At 48.2% G+C, this 19,098-nt stretch overlaps 1 protein-coding gene across 1 annotated transcript; it reads left to right on the forward strand.

Annotated features, from left to right (window-relative positions):
• The first annotated feature begins 2,090 nt into the window (after nucleotides 1–2,090).
• On the forward strand, nucleotides 2,091–3,065 carry LOC128937069 (proto-oncogene Mas-like). Its single transcript, XM_054276423.1, has one exon. It carries the CDS (start codon nucleotides 2,091–2,093, stop codon nucleotides 3,063–3,065), a length of 975 nt encoding a protein of 324 aa, XP_054132398.1.
• Nucleotides 3,066–19,098: the final 16,033 nt, after the last annotated feature.

Here is a 19,098-nt window from a genome sequence, read left to right on the forward strand (position 1 = left end):
ACTGCAGGCCTCCAAATCTGTTTCTGCACTGGCTCCAGATACATTTGTCATCGGAGCTGGGCTTTCCTCCTCCCTCCTGGGTCCTAGAACCCTGTGGCCCGCAGGAGCAGGGACACTGTCAAGGTCCCAGTAGGAGTGGAGCTGTCAAGAGAAAAAACTCAGCTCTGGGTGGGTTCTGGGGTGTCAGAGATGGCTAGAGGGGTCAGGAGAGGGTCAGAGGGGGCTGCAGGGGGTCTGGATGGTGGCAAAGCCAGAGGAGAGCAGAGCCTGACAGGACACGCTCAGAGTGGGGGAGCGGCTCCATCTGGGAAACCTGTGGGATGTGATAGGATGGGGTGAGGATGGAGAGTGGGGTGGGAATGGGGTGCAGAGATTGGGAGAGGATAGGATAGGATAGGATAGGATAGAATAGGATAGGATAGGATAGGATAGGATAGGATAGGATAGGATAGGATAGGATAGGATAGGGGAGGGGAGCCGAGGGGAGGGGAGGTTAGGGAGCAGCTCAGCTCTGCTTCCTTGAATGCATGGGAGGCTTTGGCAATGATCCCGGAGCTTTTCTGGGAATAGGAGTTGTTTATGGGAAGCACACAGCTGTCTCACTAGCACTGCCAACCTTCCCGTTCTACCAGTATCCCTCTGCTCCTGGAGGGACCATGACCCCTCAGGGAAGAGAAAGGAGGAATGGTAGAAACCTGTCAGGAGAGGGAAGGCAGTCGGAGAATGGCACATTCTGCAGGGAACGGGTGTTTCTCATCAGGAGCAAATTAGGAGTCCCTTACAAAATGTTTTATTAGGAACTTTTCAGGTACATCCTCTCTATCAAAAAAAACCCCAAGATAAAAAACTGTGAGGAAGCAAAATTCTGATGTAGACAAAGATGCAATTTCCAACTCTCACATGACTCCACCAAGGCTTGGGGAGCAACACTAGTGTAATAGATGTTAAAAATAATTCATGCTATTAAAGAATGTATTTTATAAAGATTGTGAAATCCGAACATGTCTCTGACCACACATGGCCCGAAAGCAGATGTCTATTCAGATTCTGAGATGCCCGGACAAGGCTAAGATAGCAATCGACACTTTAGTGTAAGAATAGACGCTCCCAGAACAATGAGCACCAGTATCTCGAGTTGTCAGAAACTGCCTAAGAGATCATCGTCCTGTGGATAACATCAATCAAGACAGCCAGGGAAACCAGAGCATACATGTGAATACATGGCTTCCCTGAAGTCAATTAACACTGGCTATCCACCTGGAGACGGTCTTTGTCCAGCTCTGAAGGCTGAAAGAAACAGCAATGAATGTGAAGAGTTACAAAAGAAATTGGGACTCCTTCGCCTCGGGCACAATAAGCTTTATAAAACCTCGTTGCTTGCGTGAACAAGGGAGGATTTGATGCGATAGAGGTTGGATCCAGGTTCACCCAGCGTCGTTCCCGGGATCGACACTGTATCTTTGGCTGTGGTAGTTTTGAAGACCGTATCTCATTTGTGATAATTTGGCTCACGATTGATCATTTATAACACCAGGATAGGGCATGGAGAGGAGTGATATGGGATCCAGTGGGACAGGAATGGAGAGCTCCTGGTGACCTGGGCACTTTCTCCTTCATGTCCCTGAGCTGGCAGCAGCCGCTTTAGGACATGGATCCCAAAGGAGCAAGAGGGACCAGGAAGCGCCGCTGATCTGCACAGAGCCCTTTGCCTGCTGCTGCCCCACAGGGAACAGGTCAGTGGAATGTTTGCCTTCCTCCCTACCCCACCTTCCTCTCCTGCAGCAGCTGCTCTGTTCCTGCCACCCTCTCCTGGTGACCGCAGGGCCCTCCTCAGCTCCCTCCTCCAATGCCCTGAGCTTTGCTTCTGCATCCCCTGCTGAACAGCCCAATCCTCCCACCTCCCTCTCATATCCCACCATTCCCACTGCCCTCCTCCCCTGCACATCTCTCTCCTCCCCACTGAATCCTTCCCACTGCAGGGAGCTGCTGAGGAGCCGCATTGTCCATCCCTGGATTCTCCAAGCACTGACTGCCCATCCACTCTGACCACAGCCAGGGGCCACATCCCACTGCCTGCCCAGCATCCATCCATGGAGGTGAGCACCGCATCCCCTCCTTTCACCTCACCAACAGATGGACCTGGTCAGTGTGAGATCAATGTCTCCAGCATGGCCATGCACTTTGTGATGCTGCTCGTTGGCCTCTGTGGGCTGGCTGGGAACGGGGCTCTCCTCTGGCTACTGCACATTAATACCATCACCGATTTCATCTTCAACCAGGCCATCACCGACTTCCTCTTCCTCATCTTCATGGTCCCCTTCACCCTGGTATTCCTTGTGGAGGAGGTTTCCTTCTCTGCTATAATGTCCCCAATGTATTTGAGCTTGCTTTTCCAGCTGTCGCTGTTCGCCTACAATATGGGGCTGTACCGGCTGACGTTCATCAGCATTGAGAGGTGCAGGTCCATCCTCTGCCTGGTATTCTGTGGTTGCCAACTTCCTGAGCATCTGCTGAGGGTTGTGATGAGTCTCCTGTTCTGGGCCTTCCTCTTTGTTGTCATTGCTGTCAATCCCACGGTGACTTCCCTGTGCCAGTCACACGAGCAGGAGCAATGGCAGGTGGCTGTCACCTCCATGTATGCTGTCAACCTTTTTCTATTTGCTGTACCCATGGTCATTTCCAGCACAATCCTCTTCATTCATCTCAAGCCTAGCTCCCAGCAGCAGCCACACAAGAGGCTTGACATTGTTGTCTTCCTCGTTGCACTCGTCAGTCTGCCCCTCAGTCTCTGGTCTCTCCTGGAGCTCAGTTACACAGGTGTACCCTCCCAGGTGGTTTTCCTGCTCACCAGCATCAATAGCAGCATCAAACCCTTTATCTACTTCTTGGTGGGGAACTGGAAGAGAGACTGCTCCATGGGGAGCTGCTGGAGACACTGCTCCATGGAGAGCTGCAGGAAGTACTTCTCCATCCAGTCCCTAAGGGAGGCAATCCACAGGGTGTTTGAGGAGCCAGAAGAAAACACTGACTGTGGAAATGATCCTGTGGTAAACACCGGGGTCTGAGCCTGTTGATCCCTTCCACTGTACTGCTGAAGGACCCTGGGACAGTGACTGAGAAATTCCTTGAGTCTCCTGATCAATAAATACCCACAGGATCACCCTCCCTGTGCTGCTGCATCCCCAGTCCCTTTCTAGGTCGCTCTGGGCTCTGATCCGTGCTTGGGAGGCCTCAGCCTTGAGGAGCAGCCCCTGGGCTCAGCTCCTGTGGCACTGATCAGAAACACCCTCTGCTCCCAGCAACTGCTGCTCTCCAACCACCTCCTGGGCTTTTATCAACAGCCTTGCAAATTATTGTACTGCCCTGGATGCCACAGCATCCCTGCTCTGACACTGTCCCAGGAAGCTGCTGGCCCCAAGTGTGGCCAGGCTGAGCCATTGCTGTGAGTGCCGCCCATGCCTTGGGGCCCTGTGAGCAGCGGCCCCAAAGGAGAGCCTTGGAGCTCTGCTGGGCCCAGCAGCGCTGAGCAGAAGCTCCCTGGCACTGGGGCCTCTCCCAGCTGGGATCTCTCCCGGCTGCTGCCCTGGGCTGATCCTCGAACGCCCACGGCTCCTGGGCCCATCCCCCCAGGGCTCCGGGCCCAGCCCTTGGCCCAGGGAGGAGATGCAAAGGGATCCGCAGGGAGCATTTCACTGCCTGCCAGGGCAATTGCTCACAGGCACCTTGCGCTCACTCTGCCTGCCTGGCTGGCTGTGTGCACACACGTCTGCATCTGCTCTGGCAAATGTGGCAGAAATGCTGCTCTCTCAGCTGTGTTAGTACCTGAGACATCTGAGCGAGTCAGGCCTGGAAGCAAGGTTAAGGCATGAGATACCATTCCAGCTAAATGCTGTAAAGTGTTATTTCTTTGCTGAATTTTTTTTTTCAAGGTACAAAAGCAGGAATGGCTGGGAGCAGGAGAGACACTGCTCATGGTCCTAGATGAGTGGGAATGTAGGGGAAAATCTGGTCCCAGCGCAGGCCTTGAGGTTGTCATGTTGGAAAAGAAATGAAATTTTGCAAAATGTTTAATTATAGTTTCGTTATGAGTTGTGTGTGAATTGGTTTGTTAAAAGCAGTTTGTAGCCGTTGATAGTGTGTGTGTTGGGTTTGTGTGTAACCTAGCAGGTAGTCTTAGGAATTCAATAAATATTTAAAGTAGTGCAGGAAAGTAAGAATGCTAACCTGTCTGGAGGCAGCGTACAATGCTCTTAGAATAAGATAAGCAGAAGATTTATGATCTTGCTTGTGAACTAAGGAATGTATCACAAGGGGACTGTGACTAGGCAAGGGGAACTGTTTCTTGGAGACCTTGTTATGAATCGCATGTATAAAAAGGGAAGTACTCATATGTGAAATTGGGGGCTCGGACTTGGGCCTTAGTCCGCCGGCACCCTCGGGCCCTTAATAAAGCACCCACAAAACTTATCCGAGTTTTGTGTCATTTATCAATCGGGCAACAGTTTTTCTGGTGATCGCAGCAGGACTCCGAAGGTTGCCGGGGTGGTTCCGCGTCTCGATCCACTCCAAGCCGGCACCGAGCATTTCTCGGGGAGTCATCGGTTCGTACCCACCCCTGCGCCTGTCGGACAACTGCATTAAGGTAGGCCCGGAGGTGCTTTATATTGGAAAAAGGTGATAATTGGATTTGGATTTGGTGGTTTGTAGAAAAGCCTAGGCTCCGACCATAAGACGTCTAAGGTCGCAGGACCGGAACTCGCCTCCTGTTTTTTTTTTTTTGGGAAGGACGGCGAGAAGGTATATTGGTTTAAGGTATATTGGTTTATTGGGATTAAAGGTGGAATTAAAGGCTGTAATATGATGTCTTTTAAAACTTTTAAAACCTTAGTGCAAGCCAATGGTAAAATACCTGGAAATACGCCATTAGGTTGTATATTGAAACAATGGAAAAGTGAGGGGTATTATCAAGAATTGGATAAAAGCAAAATGATAGATTATTGTAATCACTGGTGGCCTGAATATGAGATTGGGGAAGCGGGATGGCCAGTGAATGGTACACTGGAATTGGGGATAATGGAATCTCTGATGCAATTTTTAAGGAAAAATGAGAAATGGGATGAAATACCATATTTAGATTTGTTCTTTGTTTTACACCGGAAAGATGAATGGCAAAAGGAGTGCGGTATTTTGGTTTTAGAAGTGAATGATGAAAGGGAGCATGTGAGATGTAAAGAAAGAAAGGAGCGTAATTTGTATCTTTCAATCGAGGAAGATTTGTCTTATTGTATAGCACCCCCGAGGGTTCCGGTTGCTCCTAATGTGCCCCCTGCCCCCCCTGCGGATATAGCTATAAAAATGGGATCTAGTGAGAGTGATAGTGATGGTGATGATGGTGAAAAGAATGAGAGTGTTAAAAGAACTCCGTCAGCAGGGCGGACTCGCCAGGAGAGGAAGGGGCAGAAGGGGCCACAGTTAATTGCGCCGTTAAGGGAAGCTGTGGGACCACAGGGAGAAAGGATACTTATAAAGGTGCCTTTCTCCCCCAGGGATTTGGTAATATGGAAGCAATCAGCGGGGAGTTATCAGGAGGATCCTGAAAGGGTGGCAAGGGTGGTTAAAATGGTAATAAAGACTCAGAATCTGGACTGGAATGATTTACAGGTATTATTAGATACTATCATGGATTCCACGGAAAAGGAAATGGTTATTAGGGCCACTAGAGAAAAGGCTCGTGAGGAGATTCGGTTGAGACAACTAAATGAAACAGTTGATGAATTGGTACCTAGTGAGGAACCAAGGTGGGACCCAAACCCTACGGGAGGAATAAGGGCTGTAAAACGATATCAGGAATTGTTGGTGAAAGGAATTAGGACAGGAATACCTAAGACTATGAATTGGTCTAAGCTGTATTCGGTCAAGCAGGACAAGAATGAGTCTCCGTCTGCCTTTTTAGAACGATTAAAAGACATGGCTTGGAAGTTTACTAATTTAGATGTAGAGGATCAATCAGGAAAACTTCAATTGCCATTGTTGTTTATGGGGCAATCACAAGAGGATATTAGGAAAAAGTTACAAAAGCTGGAAGGAGAGGACACTCAGAGTTTGGATAAAATGTTGGAGGTAGCATGGAAGGTATACAACAACAGGGAAAAAGAAACTGCAAAAAGACAACAAGCTAGTATTCTGGCTGTAATGCAACAGACAGGGGCAGGAGGAAGACCCATTAGGGGTCGAGGTCGGGGAGGAGCTAATCGCAGACAGAGGGGGCTGGCAAGAGGTCGGGGAGGATTTGGGTTTGCACCTAATATGGGGAGGTTGGATCCAAACCAGTGTGCGTTTTGCCGACAATTGGGACACTGGAAAAATGAATGCCCGCTTAGAGGAGGTATGGGCATGGGAAACATAGGATTAAGGACAGGTCCAATGGGGAATGCTCCTGTGGGAGGATTCATGGGAGGACCAGCAGAGGTAGCTCAAGCACTAATTTTGGGAAACTATCAGAATCAAAGCTGACTAGACCAGGGTTTGAGGGTAGTTTTAGAGATAGATGGAAAGGATCAAGAATTTATGGTAGACACTGGAGCCACATATTCTGTACTTAATAGACGATTGGGACCTTTGAGTGACACAACGGTACAGGTGGTGGGGGCAACAGGGAAGCTAGAGGAACAACCATTTTTACAACCTTTAAATCTTAGGTTTGGGGGGAAGGAATTAGATCACCAATTTTTGTATATGCCAAATTGCCCCACACCCCTTCAGGGCAGAGACCTGTTGTCCCGACTTAATGTGAAAATAATATTTGAGGGGGAAAGGGTGAAATTGGAAATACCTGAGGAACAAATAGCAGGCATTTTTGTGATCAAGGAAGTGGATGCCTCTCCTATTCCAGAAGAAATTGAGCAGGCTGTAGTACCCTGGGTATGGGAGTCAGGGGTCCCCGGAAAATCTAAAGCTGCGCAGCCAGTAAAGGTGGAACTAAAGGAAGGGGCCCAACCAGTGAGGGTAAAGCAATACCCCTTGAAGCTTGAGGCAAGGAGGGGAGTAGCCCCGTTAATTAAACAATTTTTGGTTCAAGGAATATTACAGGAATGTGAATCGGAGTATAATACTCCAATTTTTCCAGTGAGGAAGCCTAATGGTAAGTACCGTTTGGTACAGGACTTGAGGGCTATTAATGAAATAGTGAAAGACATACATCCAGTTGTTGCTAATCCTTACACCTTGTTAACATCTGTATCAGAGGAGTTTAAATGGTTTTCAGTGATTGACCTTAAAGATGCCTTCTTCTGCATCCCACTGGCAGTAGAGAAATATTTTGCCTTCGAGTGGGAGAGTCCTGATTTTGGGAGAAAGAAGCAGCTTACGTGGATGAGAATCCCACAGGGATTTAAAAACTCCCCTACTATTTTTGGAAACCAACTGGCCAAGGAGCTAGAGGAATGGAAGATAACCCAGGTAACAATATCCCCATCCTTGTATGTAGTTCTGCAGTACATGGACGACATTTTTCTGGCTACCAAGGAAAGGGAAATGTGTGTGGAATTAACAATTCAATTACTCAACATGCTGGGCCAAGCAGGGTATCGGGTTTCTAAGGAAAAAGCTCAATTGGTCAAAAATAGCGTTATTTATCTCGGTTGTGAGATCACACAAGGGCAGAGACGTTTGGGAGTAAACCGAATAGAGGCAATATGTGCTATTCCTTTGCCTCGTAACCATCAGGAATTGAGATCTTTTCTAGGAATGGTGGGATGGTGTCGACTGTGGATCATGAATTACGGTCTCCTAGCCAAGCCACTGTATGAGGCCTTGAAGCAGCATTGGTTGGAGTGGACGACACAGCAAAAGAAGGCCTTCCAGGAATTGAAGCAGGCACTAAAGGAGGCCCCAGCCCTAGGACTCCCTGACCTGACCAAGGAATTCCAGTTGTACGTGAATGAGAGGCAAAAACTGGCATTGGGGGTCCAGAAGGTGGGATCCTGGAAGAAGCCAGTGGGATACTTCTCTAAACAACTGGATTCGGTAAGTTCCGGGTGGCCCTCGTGTTTACGAGCCGTGGCGGCAACAATAATTCTTATTCAAGAGGCCCGGAAATTGACTTTGGGGGCAAAAATGAAAGTGTTTGCTCCCCATACGGTCATGGCCATTTTGGAGCAAAAGGGGGGTCACTGGCTATCATCCAGTCGAATGTTGCAATACCAGGCTATCCTGAGAGAACAGGATGATATTGAAATAAAGACTACTAATCATGTTAATCCAGCAGAGTTTTTACGCAGTGACCAGGAGGCTGGGGGACTGGTGCACGATTGCGTAGAGGTAATTGAACAAGTATATGCCAGCAGACCCGACCTAAAGGATGAACCACTGGAAGACCCTGAATGGGAACTATACACTGATGGATCCAGTTTTGTCGAGAATGGGACTCGCTATGCCGGGTATGCAGTGGTAACATTGGATCAGGTAATAGAGGCAAAGGCTTTGTTACCTGGAACTTCGGCCCAGAAGGCAGAGGTGATTGGACTCACCAGAGCCCTGTATTTGAGCAAGGACAAAAGGGTTAATATCTGGACGGATTCTAAATATGCCTTTGGTGTGGTTCATGTACATGGGGCGTTATGGAAGGAAAGGGGGCTTTTGAATTCACAGGGAACCGACATCAAGCACCGGGAAGAAGTGCTACAGCTACTGGATGCGGTACATAGTCCCAAAGCAGTTGCAGTTATGCATGTTAGAGGACATCAGACTGCGGAAGGAGACGTTTACAGAGGAAATCGATTTGCTGATGTTACAGCACGGCAAGTGGCACGGGAAATATGGACTCAAATGGCATTGGTACCGGTAAGAACGAATCTGGCTACCCCATACCTGAATCAGGAGCCCAAATATTCAATAGAAGATGGAAAACTAATAAACTTGCTAGGGGCACAGAGGAATCAGCTTGGGTGGTATGTTACACCAATGGGACAAATAGTGGTACCTACTTGCATAATGAAATTTATTTTGGAATCAGAATATAATAAATGTCATTGGGGGGCAGAAGTATTGGTAAAATTTTTGGAGAATGAGATAATCTCTAATCAGATGTTAACAATGGCAAAAAGAGTTAATGCAATGTGCCCGGTATGTTTGAAAAATAATCCAGTAGTTAGGAGACAAATACAAATGGGAAAGCTGCAAGTCGGGCCACAACCAGGAGATTACTGGCAGGTTGATTTTTCCGAATTGCCTAGGGCACAGGGATACAGATAGTTGTTACTGTACGTATGTACGTTCTCAGGGTGGCCGGAAGCTTTTCCATGTAGAACTAATCAGGCTAAGGAGGTGGTAAAAACCTTGTTAAAAGAAATAATACCAAGATTTGGAGTACCTTTAGGATAGTCATCAGATAGGGGTCCGTATTTTATAGCCGGAGTAGTACAGGAATTAGCATGACTGTTGGATATAACTTGGAATTTGCATACCCCCTGGAGACCTGAGTCTAGTGGGCAGGTGGAAAGGATGAATCAAACCCTGAAAGGACAAATCAAAAAGATTTGCCAGGAAGCTAAACTGCACTGGCCTCAAGCTTTGCCTTTGGCCCTACTCAGGATTTGAATTAAACCAATGGAAAAGATAGGCGTAAGTCCATATGAGATACTACATGGCAAACCATATCATGCAACTGTATTAAAAGGGGAGGTACATGTGAGTGGGGACCAGGCAATTGCAGAGTATGTTATGTCACTTAATAAGATCTTGAATTCTTTAAGAAATACGTTACAGTGGAATAGACCGCTCACGCTGGAGAATTCTGTCCACGACATTCAGCCTGGGGACCAGGTGTACGTCAAGAAGTGGATCACGGATCCGCTACGGGAATCATGGAGCGGACCCCACCAGGTGATGATGACGACCTACACGGCGGTGAAGGTCCAGGGGATGGATGCTTGGATCCATTACACCAGGGTAAAGAAGGCACCGTTCCAATGGGAAACCCAGATAGTGTCTCCAACCCGGATGATCTTCTGTGCAAAGCCGCCTTCTTAATTATATTACTGCTAGTGATCATGAGACTAGTACCCATTCAAGGGTCTACTCTAGTACAGGTTGAAGAAACAAAGGTTACAGTCATGGAAGGGATGGATGTTCAATTAACTTGTGTTATATTTGACAGCCAGAGAATTGAGGCCGGTGAAGTTACTGCAATATGGCAACAGGGGGCTGAAAGAAGCCGAGGCAAGATCGGAGTCGGTTGGGATCAGGATAAACAACAAGGAAACATGGTATTGAATCTTACTAAGGTAACCACAAACAATACAGGAGAATATACATGTTTGGTCAAGATACGGGATAGTTTTGATTACAAAAAAATGAGATGAGGGTTTTGCCAGGGACAGGGGATCGTGCTGAAAACATAAAGGTTGATCCAGTATCAATGGCAGTGGACATGTGGGATGGGCCACCCCTCAGAATAAATTGTTCCTTCCTAGTAAGATCAAGATATCAAAGGAACCTACGGGTCAAATGGTGGAAGCAAAATAGGGAACTGACCTGGGACAGAATAGAGGACGGGACCAGTTGGTGGGAGAAGGAAGGCAAAGGTTGTGGGTGGTCGAATGTCACTAATCCTAGAATAGGAAATGCATGGTGGAGGCATGACAGAATGATGTTATCCTTAGAGAGACACGGTAGAAGGAGTAGACGGGAGGCTAATGATACAATAGAACGGAATGCTGAGCAGGAAAACTTAGTGGTAGGATTAATTAGAGATTTTGGGATCATGCAGAACATGACTAAAATAACAACTTGCCTACCGTTACCACAGGCTGCAGGTGAACCAATTCCCTGGGGAATAATACTGGTAACCAAAATGCCTGAAACATTCAAGAATGTTTCATGGTCCTGCCAGTCAGTTCCCAAACCAGTAGATGTATGGAGGGATTTGTGTATGACCATTCGGGCTATGACTAGAGAGGAATGTGAAAAGAAACCCAATCATTATGGTTGGATTCAAAATACCAGGAAGTGTTTAATTGCAACCCCAATAGATGAGCCATGCAATACAGTACGAATAAGAATGAAATCCCACCGAAATGAGATGAGTTGTCAGAATGTCACACAGAATTTTGACACCTGGAATAGTTGGAAGACATTATGGGGACCCAGTGTTTTGGAACACTATAATTACCTTGGGGAAGTACAATGGTGCATCCAATGGTCAGGAGTAAAGAATCAGTCACATTATAGGGCCCTTATCACGTCTACATCTTCCCGAGAGTTCAGACCGCAGAAAGAGGATTGGAATTGTGCTGAGGTTTTTACATGTGATACACCGGAAGACCGAATTGGATTGGTACCGGTGAAAATGGCATTAAAGTGGGGATGCGAGTGTAGGGGGTATGATCACATGGTTAGCCGAGAGTCCATGGATGGACCTATAGATTGCAGATATACTACTGTGCATAGCCCTGGAAATCTAGTCTGGGTGTTGGGACATGGACAGTGGACCACACATTTACCTCTAGATGGATCAGTAACACAAATCACCCTAGGGGTTCCCACATTGTGTCCATACGGGAAACAGAGTAGATTGATCCAAAGGAAAGGACTCAGAAAGAGGAAAGAATCCCTAGAGGAGCAGTGGCATGAACCTGGCTCAGGAGTACAATTTGGATGGATATTAGAGTCATTATTCCCTCCGGTAGCGACATATCGAAATAGGGAGATGCTCAACAATTTGTTAGGACAGACAGAAAGGCTGGCAGCAGCTACTAAGAAGGGATTTAAAGATCTAAATTTGCAATTGCAAGCTACATCAAGAATGACCCTACAAAACAGAATGGCATTGGATTTGCTACTGTTAAAAGAACATGGAGTTTGTGGTTACCTAAGTAGGAGAATAGATCATTGCTGTGTACACATTCCAAATGTTACACTTGAAGTTGAGAAAGATATTTCTCAACTGGCAGAAGTGGAAACAAAAACCAAGGAAATTGAAAAGGAAGCACAGCATAACTGGATAGGAGCAGTATTTGATTCTTTGGGGCTTCACCTGTCTGGCTGGATTACGTCTGCTATACAGCATGCACTAATGTTTTTAGTATTTTTAGTGACTATATGGATTGTATATAGATGCCTTTTAGGTGTGATTGAAAAGGAAAAGAAGCGATCTCTCCGGTTGCTGAAGGCGATGACCTGCGGGTGGCAGAATGAAGAACACTCCCCACCTCGTTATGAAGATGTTACTGTCAATACTGTTGATTGAGCATCCTTGCAGCAGGACTGAAGGATGCTCAAAAGGGGGGAAATGTTGGAAAAGAAATGAAATTTTGCAAAATGTTTAATTATAGTTTCGTTATGAGTTGTGTGTGAATTGGTTTGTTAAAAGCAGTTTGTAGCTGTTGCTAGTGTGTGTGTTGGGTTTGTGTGTAACCTAGCAGGTAGTCTTAGGAATTCAATAAATATTTAAAGTAGTGCAGGAAAGTAAGAATGCTAACCTGTCTGGAGGCAGCATACAATGCTCTTAGAATAAGATAAGCAGAAGATTTATGATCTTGCTTGTGAACTAAGGAATGTATCACAAGGGGACTGTGACTAGGCAAGGGGAACTGTTTCTTGGAGACCTTGTTATGAATTGCATGTATAAAAAGGGAAGTACCCATATGTGAAATTGGGGGCTCGGACTTGGGACGTTAGTCCACCGGCACCCCCGGGCCCTTAATAAAGCACCCACAAAACTTATCCGAGTTTTGTGTCATTTATCAATCAGGCAACAGTCAGAGGGGTCCAGAAGGGTCAGAGAGCTCTCAAAGGGTCTGGAGGAGGTCAGGAAGGGTCTGGAGGCTGCTGATCCCAAATGTCTCAGCTGGAGGCAGCAGAGCCCAATGCACAGTGCTTCAAGGCGGGGAGCAGCCACAGGATGGGATGGGTTGGGATGGGATGGGATGGGATGGGATGGGATGGGATAGGGAGTGGAGTGGAGATGGGAACTGGAAGTGACACCAAAATCACCCAGAATAAATTTTCAAACACAATGGGAAGCATTAGGAATCAGGAGTTCTTTACCTCCAAAGGACACACAGTACGATGTCTGTTCGGAAGAATGAAAGTTTGCCAAAATAGTCTCACATATATGTATGCTTAGCAGAAAGATTTTTGAATGTAGAATCTGATGAATGAATAGAGATGGAAGCAAGTTTTGATATAGAAGAAAAGAATTGCTGAGCCAATCTTGCTGGATAACCAAGGAGGCAAAGGGTAAGTTAGTGAGAAGGGGGTTTTATGACTTAGAGCAAAGGATAAACTCACCTCAAACAAGAAGATGTTTTTACCCACCAGAGAGATAGCACAGGCAAACAAGCCTGCTGATGTTGCAAGTAGAAAAAAGGTCTCAGAATTTTCGAATGCAAGAAAACTGATTAACAAGTTCTAGCTTAAACTGTAATGTACAACTTTTAGTGATTGGAGAAAAGGAACATGAATATGGTAATTGTAGTATTTCGGGTAGGCTAGAGATAAAAGTTAAGGTATAGATTGGTTCTACTGTATTAAGATGCTCAGCAAAGAAAAGTATGTAATGCAATGTAACCTAAAGCAAAGGGTCTCCAGGCCTGCCTGCAGCTGGAGCTGACAGCTGTGGGCACAGGCTCTGTCACCCACCACCCTGGACTGCTGTAACCTCTTGGATGTAAGAAACTGCATCTTGAAGCCCCACCTGGAGTCCTGCATCTCTCATTACAGCTCTTACACGTCTCCATATTTCTGTTTGGTGTGAGACTTTACAACAGGGGTTGTGTGTCTTTCTTATCTAATACATAAACATCACTTTCCTAGGACTCATTTCCATGCATCCATCTCCTTCTCCAAGTCCTCTCCTGATCCTGGAGGATCATTCAGAGGGGTCTCTGGTGGTTGTATTCACTGAGTGCTGAGATATTAAAGGTGACCTTGACTTGAACTTTTCCTTTAGCCATGTGCTTTCGCTTCTTGATACAGAATTTGCCCCAAAACCACTGCAAGCCTCCAAATCTGTTTTTGCACTGGCTCCAGCCACATTTATCATCCTGTGTGATCCTGAGGAGCACATTGGAGCTGGGTTTTCCTCCTCCCTCCTGGATCCTAGAACCCTATGGCCAGGAGGAGCAGGGACACTGCCGGGGTCCCTGGTGGAGCAGGGGGAGCTGTCAGGGGAAAAAAAATCAGCCCTGGATGGGTTCTGCCGTGTCAGGGCAGGCTGGAGGGGTCAGGAGAGGGTCATAGGGGGCTGCAGGGGGTCTGGATGCTGGCAAAGCCAGAGGAGAGCAGAGCCTGACAGGCCGCGCTCAGAGTGGGGGAGCGGCTCCATCTGGGAAACCTTTGGGATGTGATGGGATGGGGTGAGAATGGAGAGTGGGGTGGGAATGGGGTGCAGAGATTGGGATAGGATAGGATAGGATAGGATAGGATAGGATAGGATAGGATAGGATAGGATAGGATAGAATGGGATAGGGAGCAGCTCAGCTCTGTTTCCTTGAGCCCAGGGGAGGCTTTGGCAAATATCCCTGAGCTCCTCACGGAATTGGAGTTACTTCTGACAAGCACCCAGCTGCCTCATCAGAACATTCAGCACTGTCAGCATTCCAGGGCCACCAGCACCACCAGCATCCCTCTGCTGCTGGAGGGACCGTGACCTGTGTCAGAGAAGGAAAGCAGGGAATGGTAGAAACCTGCCAGGAGAGGGAAGGCAGTCGGAGAATGGGCCACTCTGCAGGGAAGAAATGTTTTCCATCAGGAGGGAATGATAAACCATCTGCAAAATGTTTCATTTGGAGCTTTTGACAAAAGTCACTTCCTCTGTAGCAAAAAGCCATGATAAATAAGTGTGAGGAAGTGAAATTCTTACAGAGCCAAAGATGCAATTTCTGACTTTCCCATGACTCCACCGAGCATTGAGGAGCAACACCAGGACAGGGCAAAGAGAGAGGAGCCAGTGGGGCAGGAGTGGGGAGCTCCTGGTGAGCTGGGCACTTTCTCCTTCATGTCCCTGACCTGGCAGGAGCCGCTTTAGGACACGGATCCCAAAGGAACAAGAGGGACCAGGAAGCGCCGCTGATCTGCACAGAGCCCTTTGCCTGCTGCTGCCCCACAGGGAACAGGTCAGTGGAATGTTTGCCTTCCTCCCTACCCCACCTTCCTCTCCTGCAGCAACTGCTCTGTTCCTGCCACACTCTCACGGTGACTGCAGGGCCCTCCCCAACTCCCCCCTGCTCTGCCCTGAGCTTCCCTTCTGTGTCTTCTTCTGAACTCCCAAGCCTCCTACCTTTGTCTCCCAGCAATTTCTACTGCCCTCTTCCCCTGCACATCACATCCCTCTCCACTGAATCCTTCCCACTGCAGGGAGCTGCTGAGGAGCCAAAGGGCCCATCCCTGGATTCTCCAAGCACTGACTGCCCATCCACTCTGATCACAGCCAGGGGCCACATCCCACTGCCTGCCCAGAGTCCATCCATGGAGGAGGCCACCGTGTCCCCATCTCCTGCCTCACCCACTGAAAGAGATGATCTGTGTGATATAGAGGTCACCAGTGCGGCCATACACAGTGTGACACTGCTTATCTGAGGAGCCAGAGCACAGCCCTGTTCCCAGCCTGAAAACCCATAACATTGGCATCTTCAAGCTGCCTGTTGCCGACTTCCTCTTCCTTCTCCTCACCGTCCTCTCTGCCCTCCTCTTCCTGCTGGAGGACGTGTCCTGCTCTCCTGTAATGCCCCTGCTGTACCTGCGTTTCCCTTTCCAACTCTCAGTGGTCTGTGCTACAGGAGGCTGTTCTGGCTCAGGCCAGCTGGCACTGTGCTCTACATGTACAACATCTTCCAGCGCTGCCACTGGGACCTTTCCGAGCGAATGTAGCTGGTGGTGGGAAGTGTCCAGTCCTGGGCCTTCTTTGCTCTTCTCACTGTCATTCCCATGGTGACATTCCTGTTCCACTCACAAGAGCAGGAGCACTGCCGGCTGCCTCTCATCTCCATGTACACCATCATCCTGTTCCTTATGGCTGCTCCCGTGGCCATTTCTGGCACAATTGATTTCATTAGAGCAAAGTGGGGCTCCCAGCAGCAGCACCCCAAGACGCGTGACATGCTTCTCCACCTCACTGCACTGTCAACTCTCCTCCTCAGCTTCTGCCATTTCCTGCAGCAGCTTGGGTACATCGATGTGCCCTCCCAGGCTGTTTTCCTGCTCACCCTACCAACAGCAGCATGAAACCCTTAATCTACTTCTTGCAGGGAGTTCCTGGAGGACCTTTTCCATTGTGAGCTACTGGAGGCATTGTACAGTGAGGTCCCTCCGGTTCTCCCTTCAGAGGGTGTTTGAGTAGCAGAAAGAAAGAACAGCCGATAGCACTGAGTCCCCCAGGGACATGGGGATGTGAGCCTGTGGATGCCTTCCACTGCTCTGCTGAAGGACCTGGGCCAGAGGCTGAGAGCTTTCGTTTATATTATTCAGGAATAACTGATGAATAAATATCCACAGGAACACCCTCCCTGTGGTGTTGTATTCCTGCAGGAGAAGGGAGCAGGGGCATTGCCTTGGGTGATTTTTGTGGGATGCTCTGCAGGGAGCACATTGGAACATGGCTTTCAGGCTCCCTCCTGGATCCACATGGCTCCAAGCAGTGCAGCTGGGCTCAGTGCTGTTCCCCAGCTCTATTCCCCATGGAATGACCCTCATGGCCTCAGCCCCAGGGAATGAACTCCATCTCCTTTGGCTCAGCAGATGAGTTCCATGGTGTTTCCAGGGAGATCTTTTTGGCAAAGAATGGGACACCTTAATCCCTGGGGACACACCCAGCACGGGGTGGCAGTGATTTCCCAAATCCGTGCAGGGCTGGTGCCTCTGGATGGCAGGAGAGGGATTGGGATCACTGGGAACATCCTTCCCCTTCTGTCCAGCAGAGCCGGCCCTGCATTCCCAGCTGATGGGAAGGGACACCAGGTAGGGCTTCAGAGCTGGGGAGGGACAGCAACATTTCCTTATCCTTTCAGTGGGAATGTCTCACATTCTTCAATTCCAGAACTAAATCCTTGTGAGTAAATTGTGAACTCCACTGATCCTTTGTGCCTGTACCAGAGAGTACACGAAATATGGAAATTCCTATCACCAGATGCTTGAACCATTTATTTGTACAGAGATTAGGGGGTTATGCTGCTCTTCTGCAGAATGGGGCCATCCATCCTCTGGTTCCCCAGCATCAGTGTCCAGGGAAGCCCTTGAGCACCTCCATCCTGAACCTGGCCACCCTCAGGAGGGGCTGCACAGCCACTCTGCACAGCAGCTCCAGCCACAGCCCAGCCTCTCCTGATCTTTGTCATTCTGTAACCACCTCTCAATCAGATTTGCATTCATGGTTTTTGTTTCTTTCCACTGTGGTGGTCCTAGCCTCTGAATTTGATGAATAAACCACATCCAGGCTTCACCGCAGAGCCTGTGCCTGCTAAACAGTGTCCAAAATAGCTCATTTCCTTCTTTTATCCCACTCTAAAGCCTCTGGCTGCTCTGGGAGCAGGGCAGGTTCCTGTCTCATACCAGAGCCCTTCCTAAGGCACGTGCCTGCAATGGTTGGGATGTTGGCAGTGCCAAGAGCTCCTGATTCCTGCTGGGAGAGACCTGGGCAGCAGCCACATCTCTTGCTCAGGGGGAAGTTGTCCCTCCTTTTCCCACTGCTATAAATCCAGGAAAAACCAACATGCCACTGGTTCTGGAAAGGGAAGTGAGAGTGAAAGCTGTGGGTGATGAGTCAGGCTTTGGAAACACATGTGAGGTTAAACACCTAAGGAGCATTTATTGACAGAGTTGTTGATTATTAACAGAAGAGAGAGACTTGGTCATCTGAGAGGGTTTTTCTCTCCCTGACTCCCATTTCCTGTCCATTGGAAAGGCAAATCTTTCCAATGTACAACCTCTTGTCCATGGAAGAACAGCACAGCCAGGAAGTCCCACCCAAGACAAGTGCAGAAGGACCATTATACGTCCATGTACTTTTTCTCCTTCCCAGCACCTTCCTTGTCTCCACTGTCACCCAGGCCACTCCCTACCTGAGCTTCCTTTCAAATGACCAAGACTTCAAAGCAAAAGGTTTCCTGGTTGTCCCAGCCCATGGAAGAAGGAGAGATGGAATGAGATGATCTCTGCTGTTCCTTCCAACCTGTCCTGGAGTGACTTTATGAGCTGAATTGTATCCCCACTCATCTGTTTAGCCCAGAAATAGGTTTTGCACATTTCAGACTGGTTCTTGAGCAAAGAGGGGCAGAGCAGATGCAGCAGTTTGTTTTCAGAAGCTGCGCTCACTCCTCCCCATTCCTGCTCCCAGACCGTGCTGTCTGCAGCACAGACATGCAGCACAGAGCTCTCCTTTGCTTTTGGGTTTTTTCACCTTGCTGTGGCAGAGAAGTTCCCTGGACTGTGGTTTTCCTTTCGCTTGGAACTGTTCAAACCTGCTCTGGACTGAAAACCCAGAAGAGCACTGGGAGCTCACACCTGTGGCCCACCAGGGCCTGGGACGTGGCATTTTCCAGCACCAGAGGGACTGAGAAGGGACTGAGTGAGCCAAACTACACTCCACAACAAGGACTGTCTGAATTTGCCAACTCTTCAGAACAGCAAGAGATTTTATTGTTTCATATTGTTTTCATTTCTAATGCTTGTGAATACTTTCCTTGTTAAATAAACAGTTCTTCCACTTTTCTCTCAGGAAATCTTTTCCTGAACCAGCTGGGGAAGAGGCTGCTTGAATTTGTTTTCTTGAGAAAGCCTCTGAAAGGGGATCCCATTTAAAGGTTTGCTCCCAAATATTCACTAAACCAGGACACAACCAAAACCATTCCATGAGTATTCCTCCTGTCACCAAAATTGCCCCAGGCAGGAGTTCCCCTGCTGCACACAGCACCAGCCTGACAGAGCTCAAGGAGCATTTGGACAATGCTCTCAGGCACAGGCTGGGATTGTTGGCATGTCCTGTGCAGGGCCAGGAGCTCAACTCCATGATCCTTGTGGCTTCCTTCCAACTCTGGATATTTTATGGTTCTATTTTGTGATGTCTCTCTTTCTTGATGATTCCACTTGATGATGATTCCACTG

Source organism: Melozone crissalis, unplaced genomic scaffold, assembly GCF_028551555.1.
Source record: "Melozone crissalis strain CALT ecotype California unplaced genomic scaffold, PUWL_Pcris_2 ptg000018l_1, whole genome shotgun sequence".
Classification (NCBI taxonomy): Eukaryota; Metazoa; Chordata; class Aves; order Passeriformes; family Passerellidae; genus Melozone; species Melozone crissalis.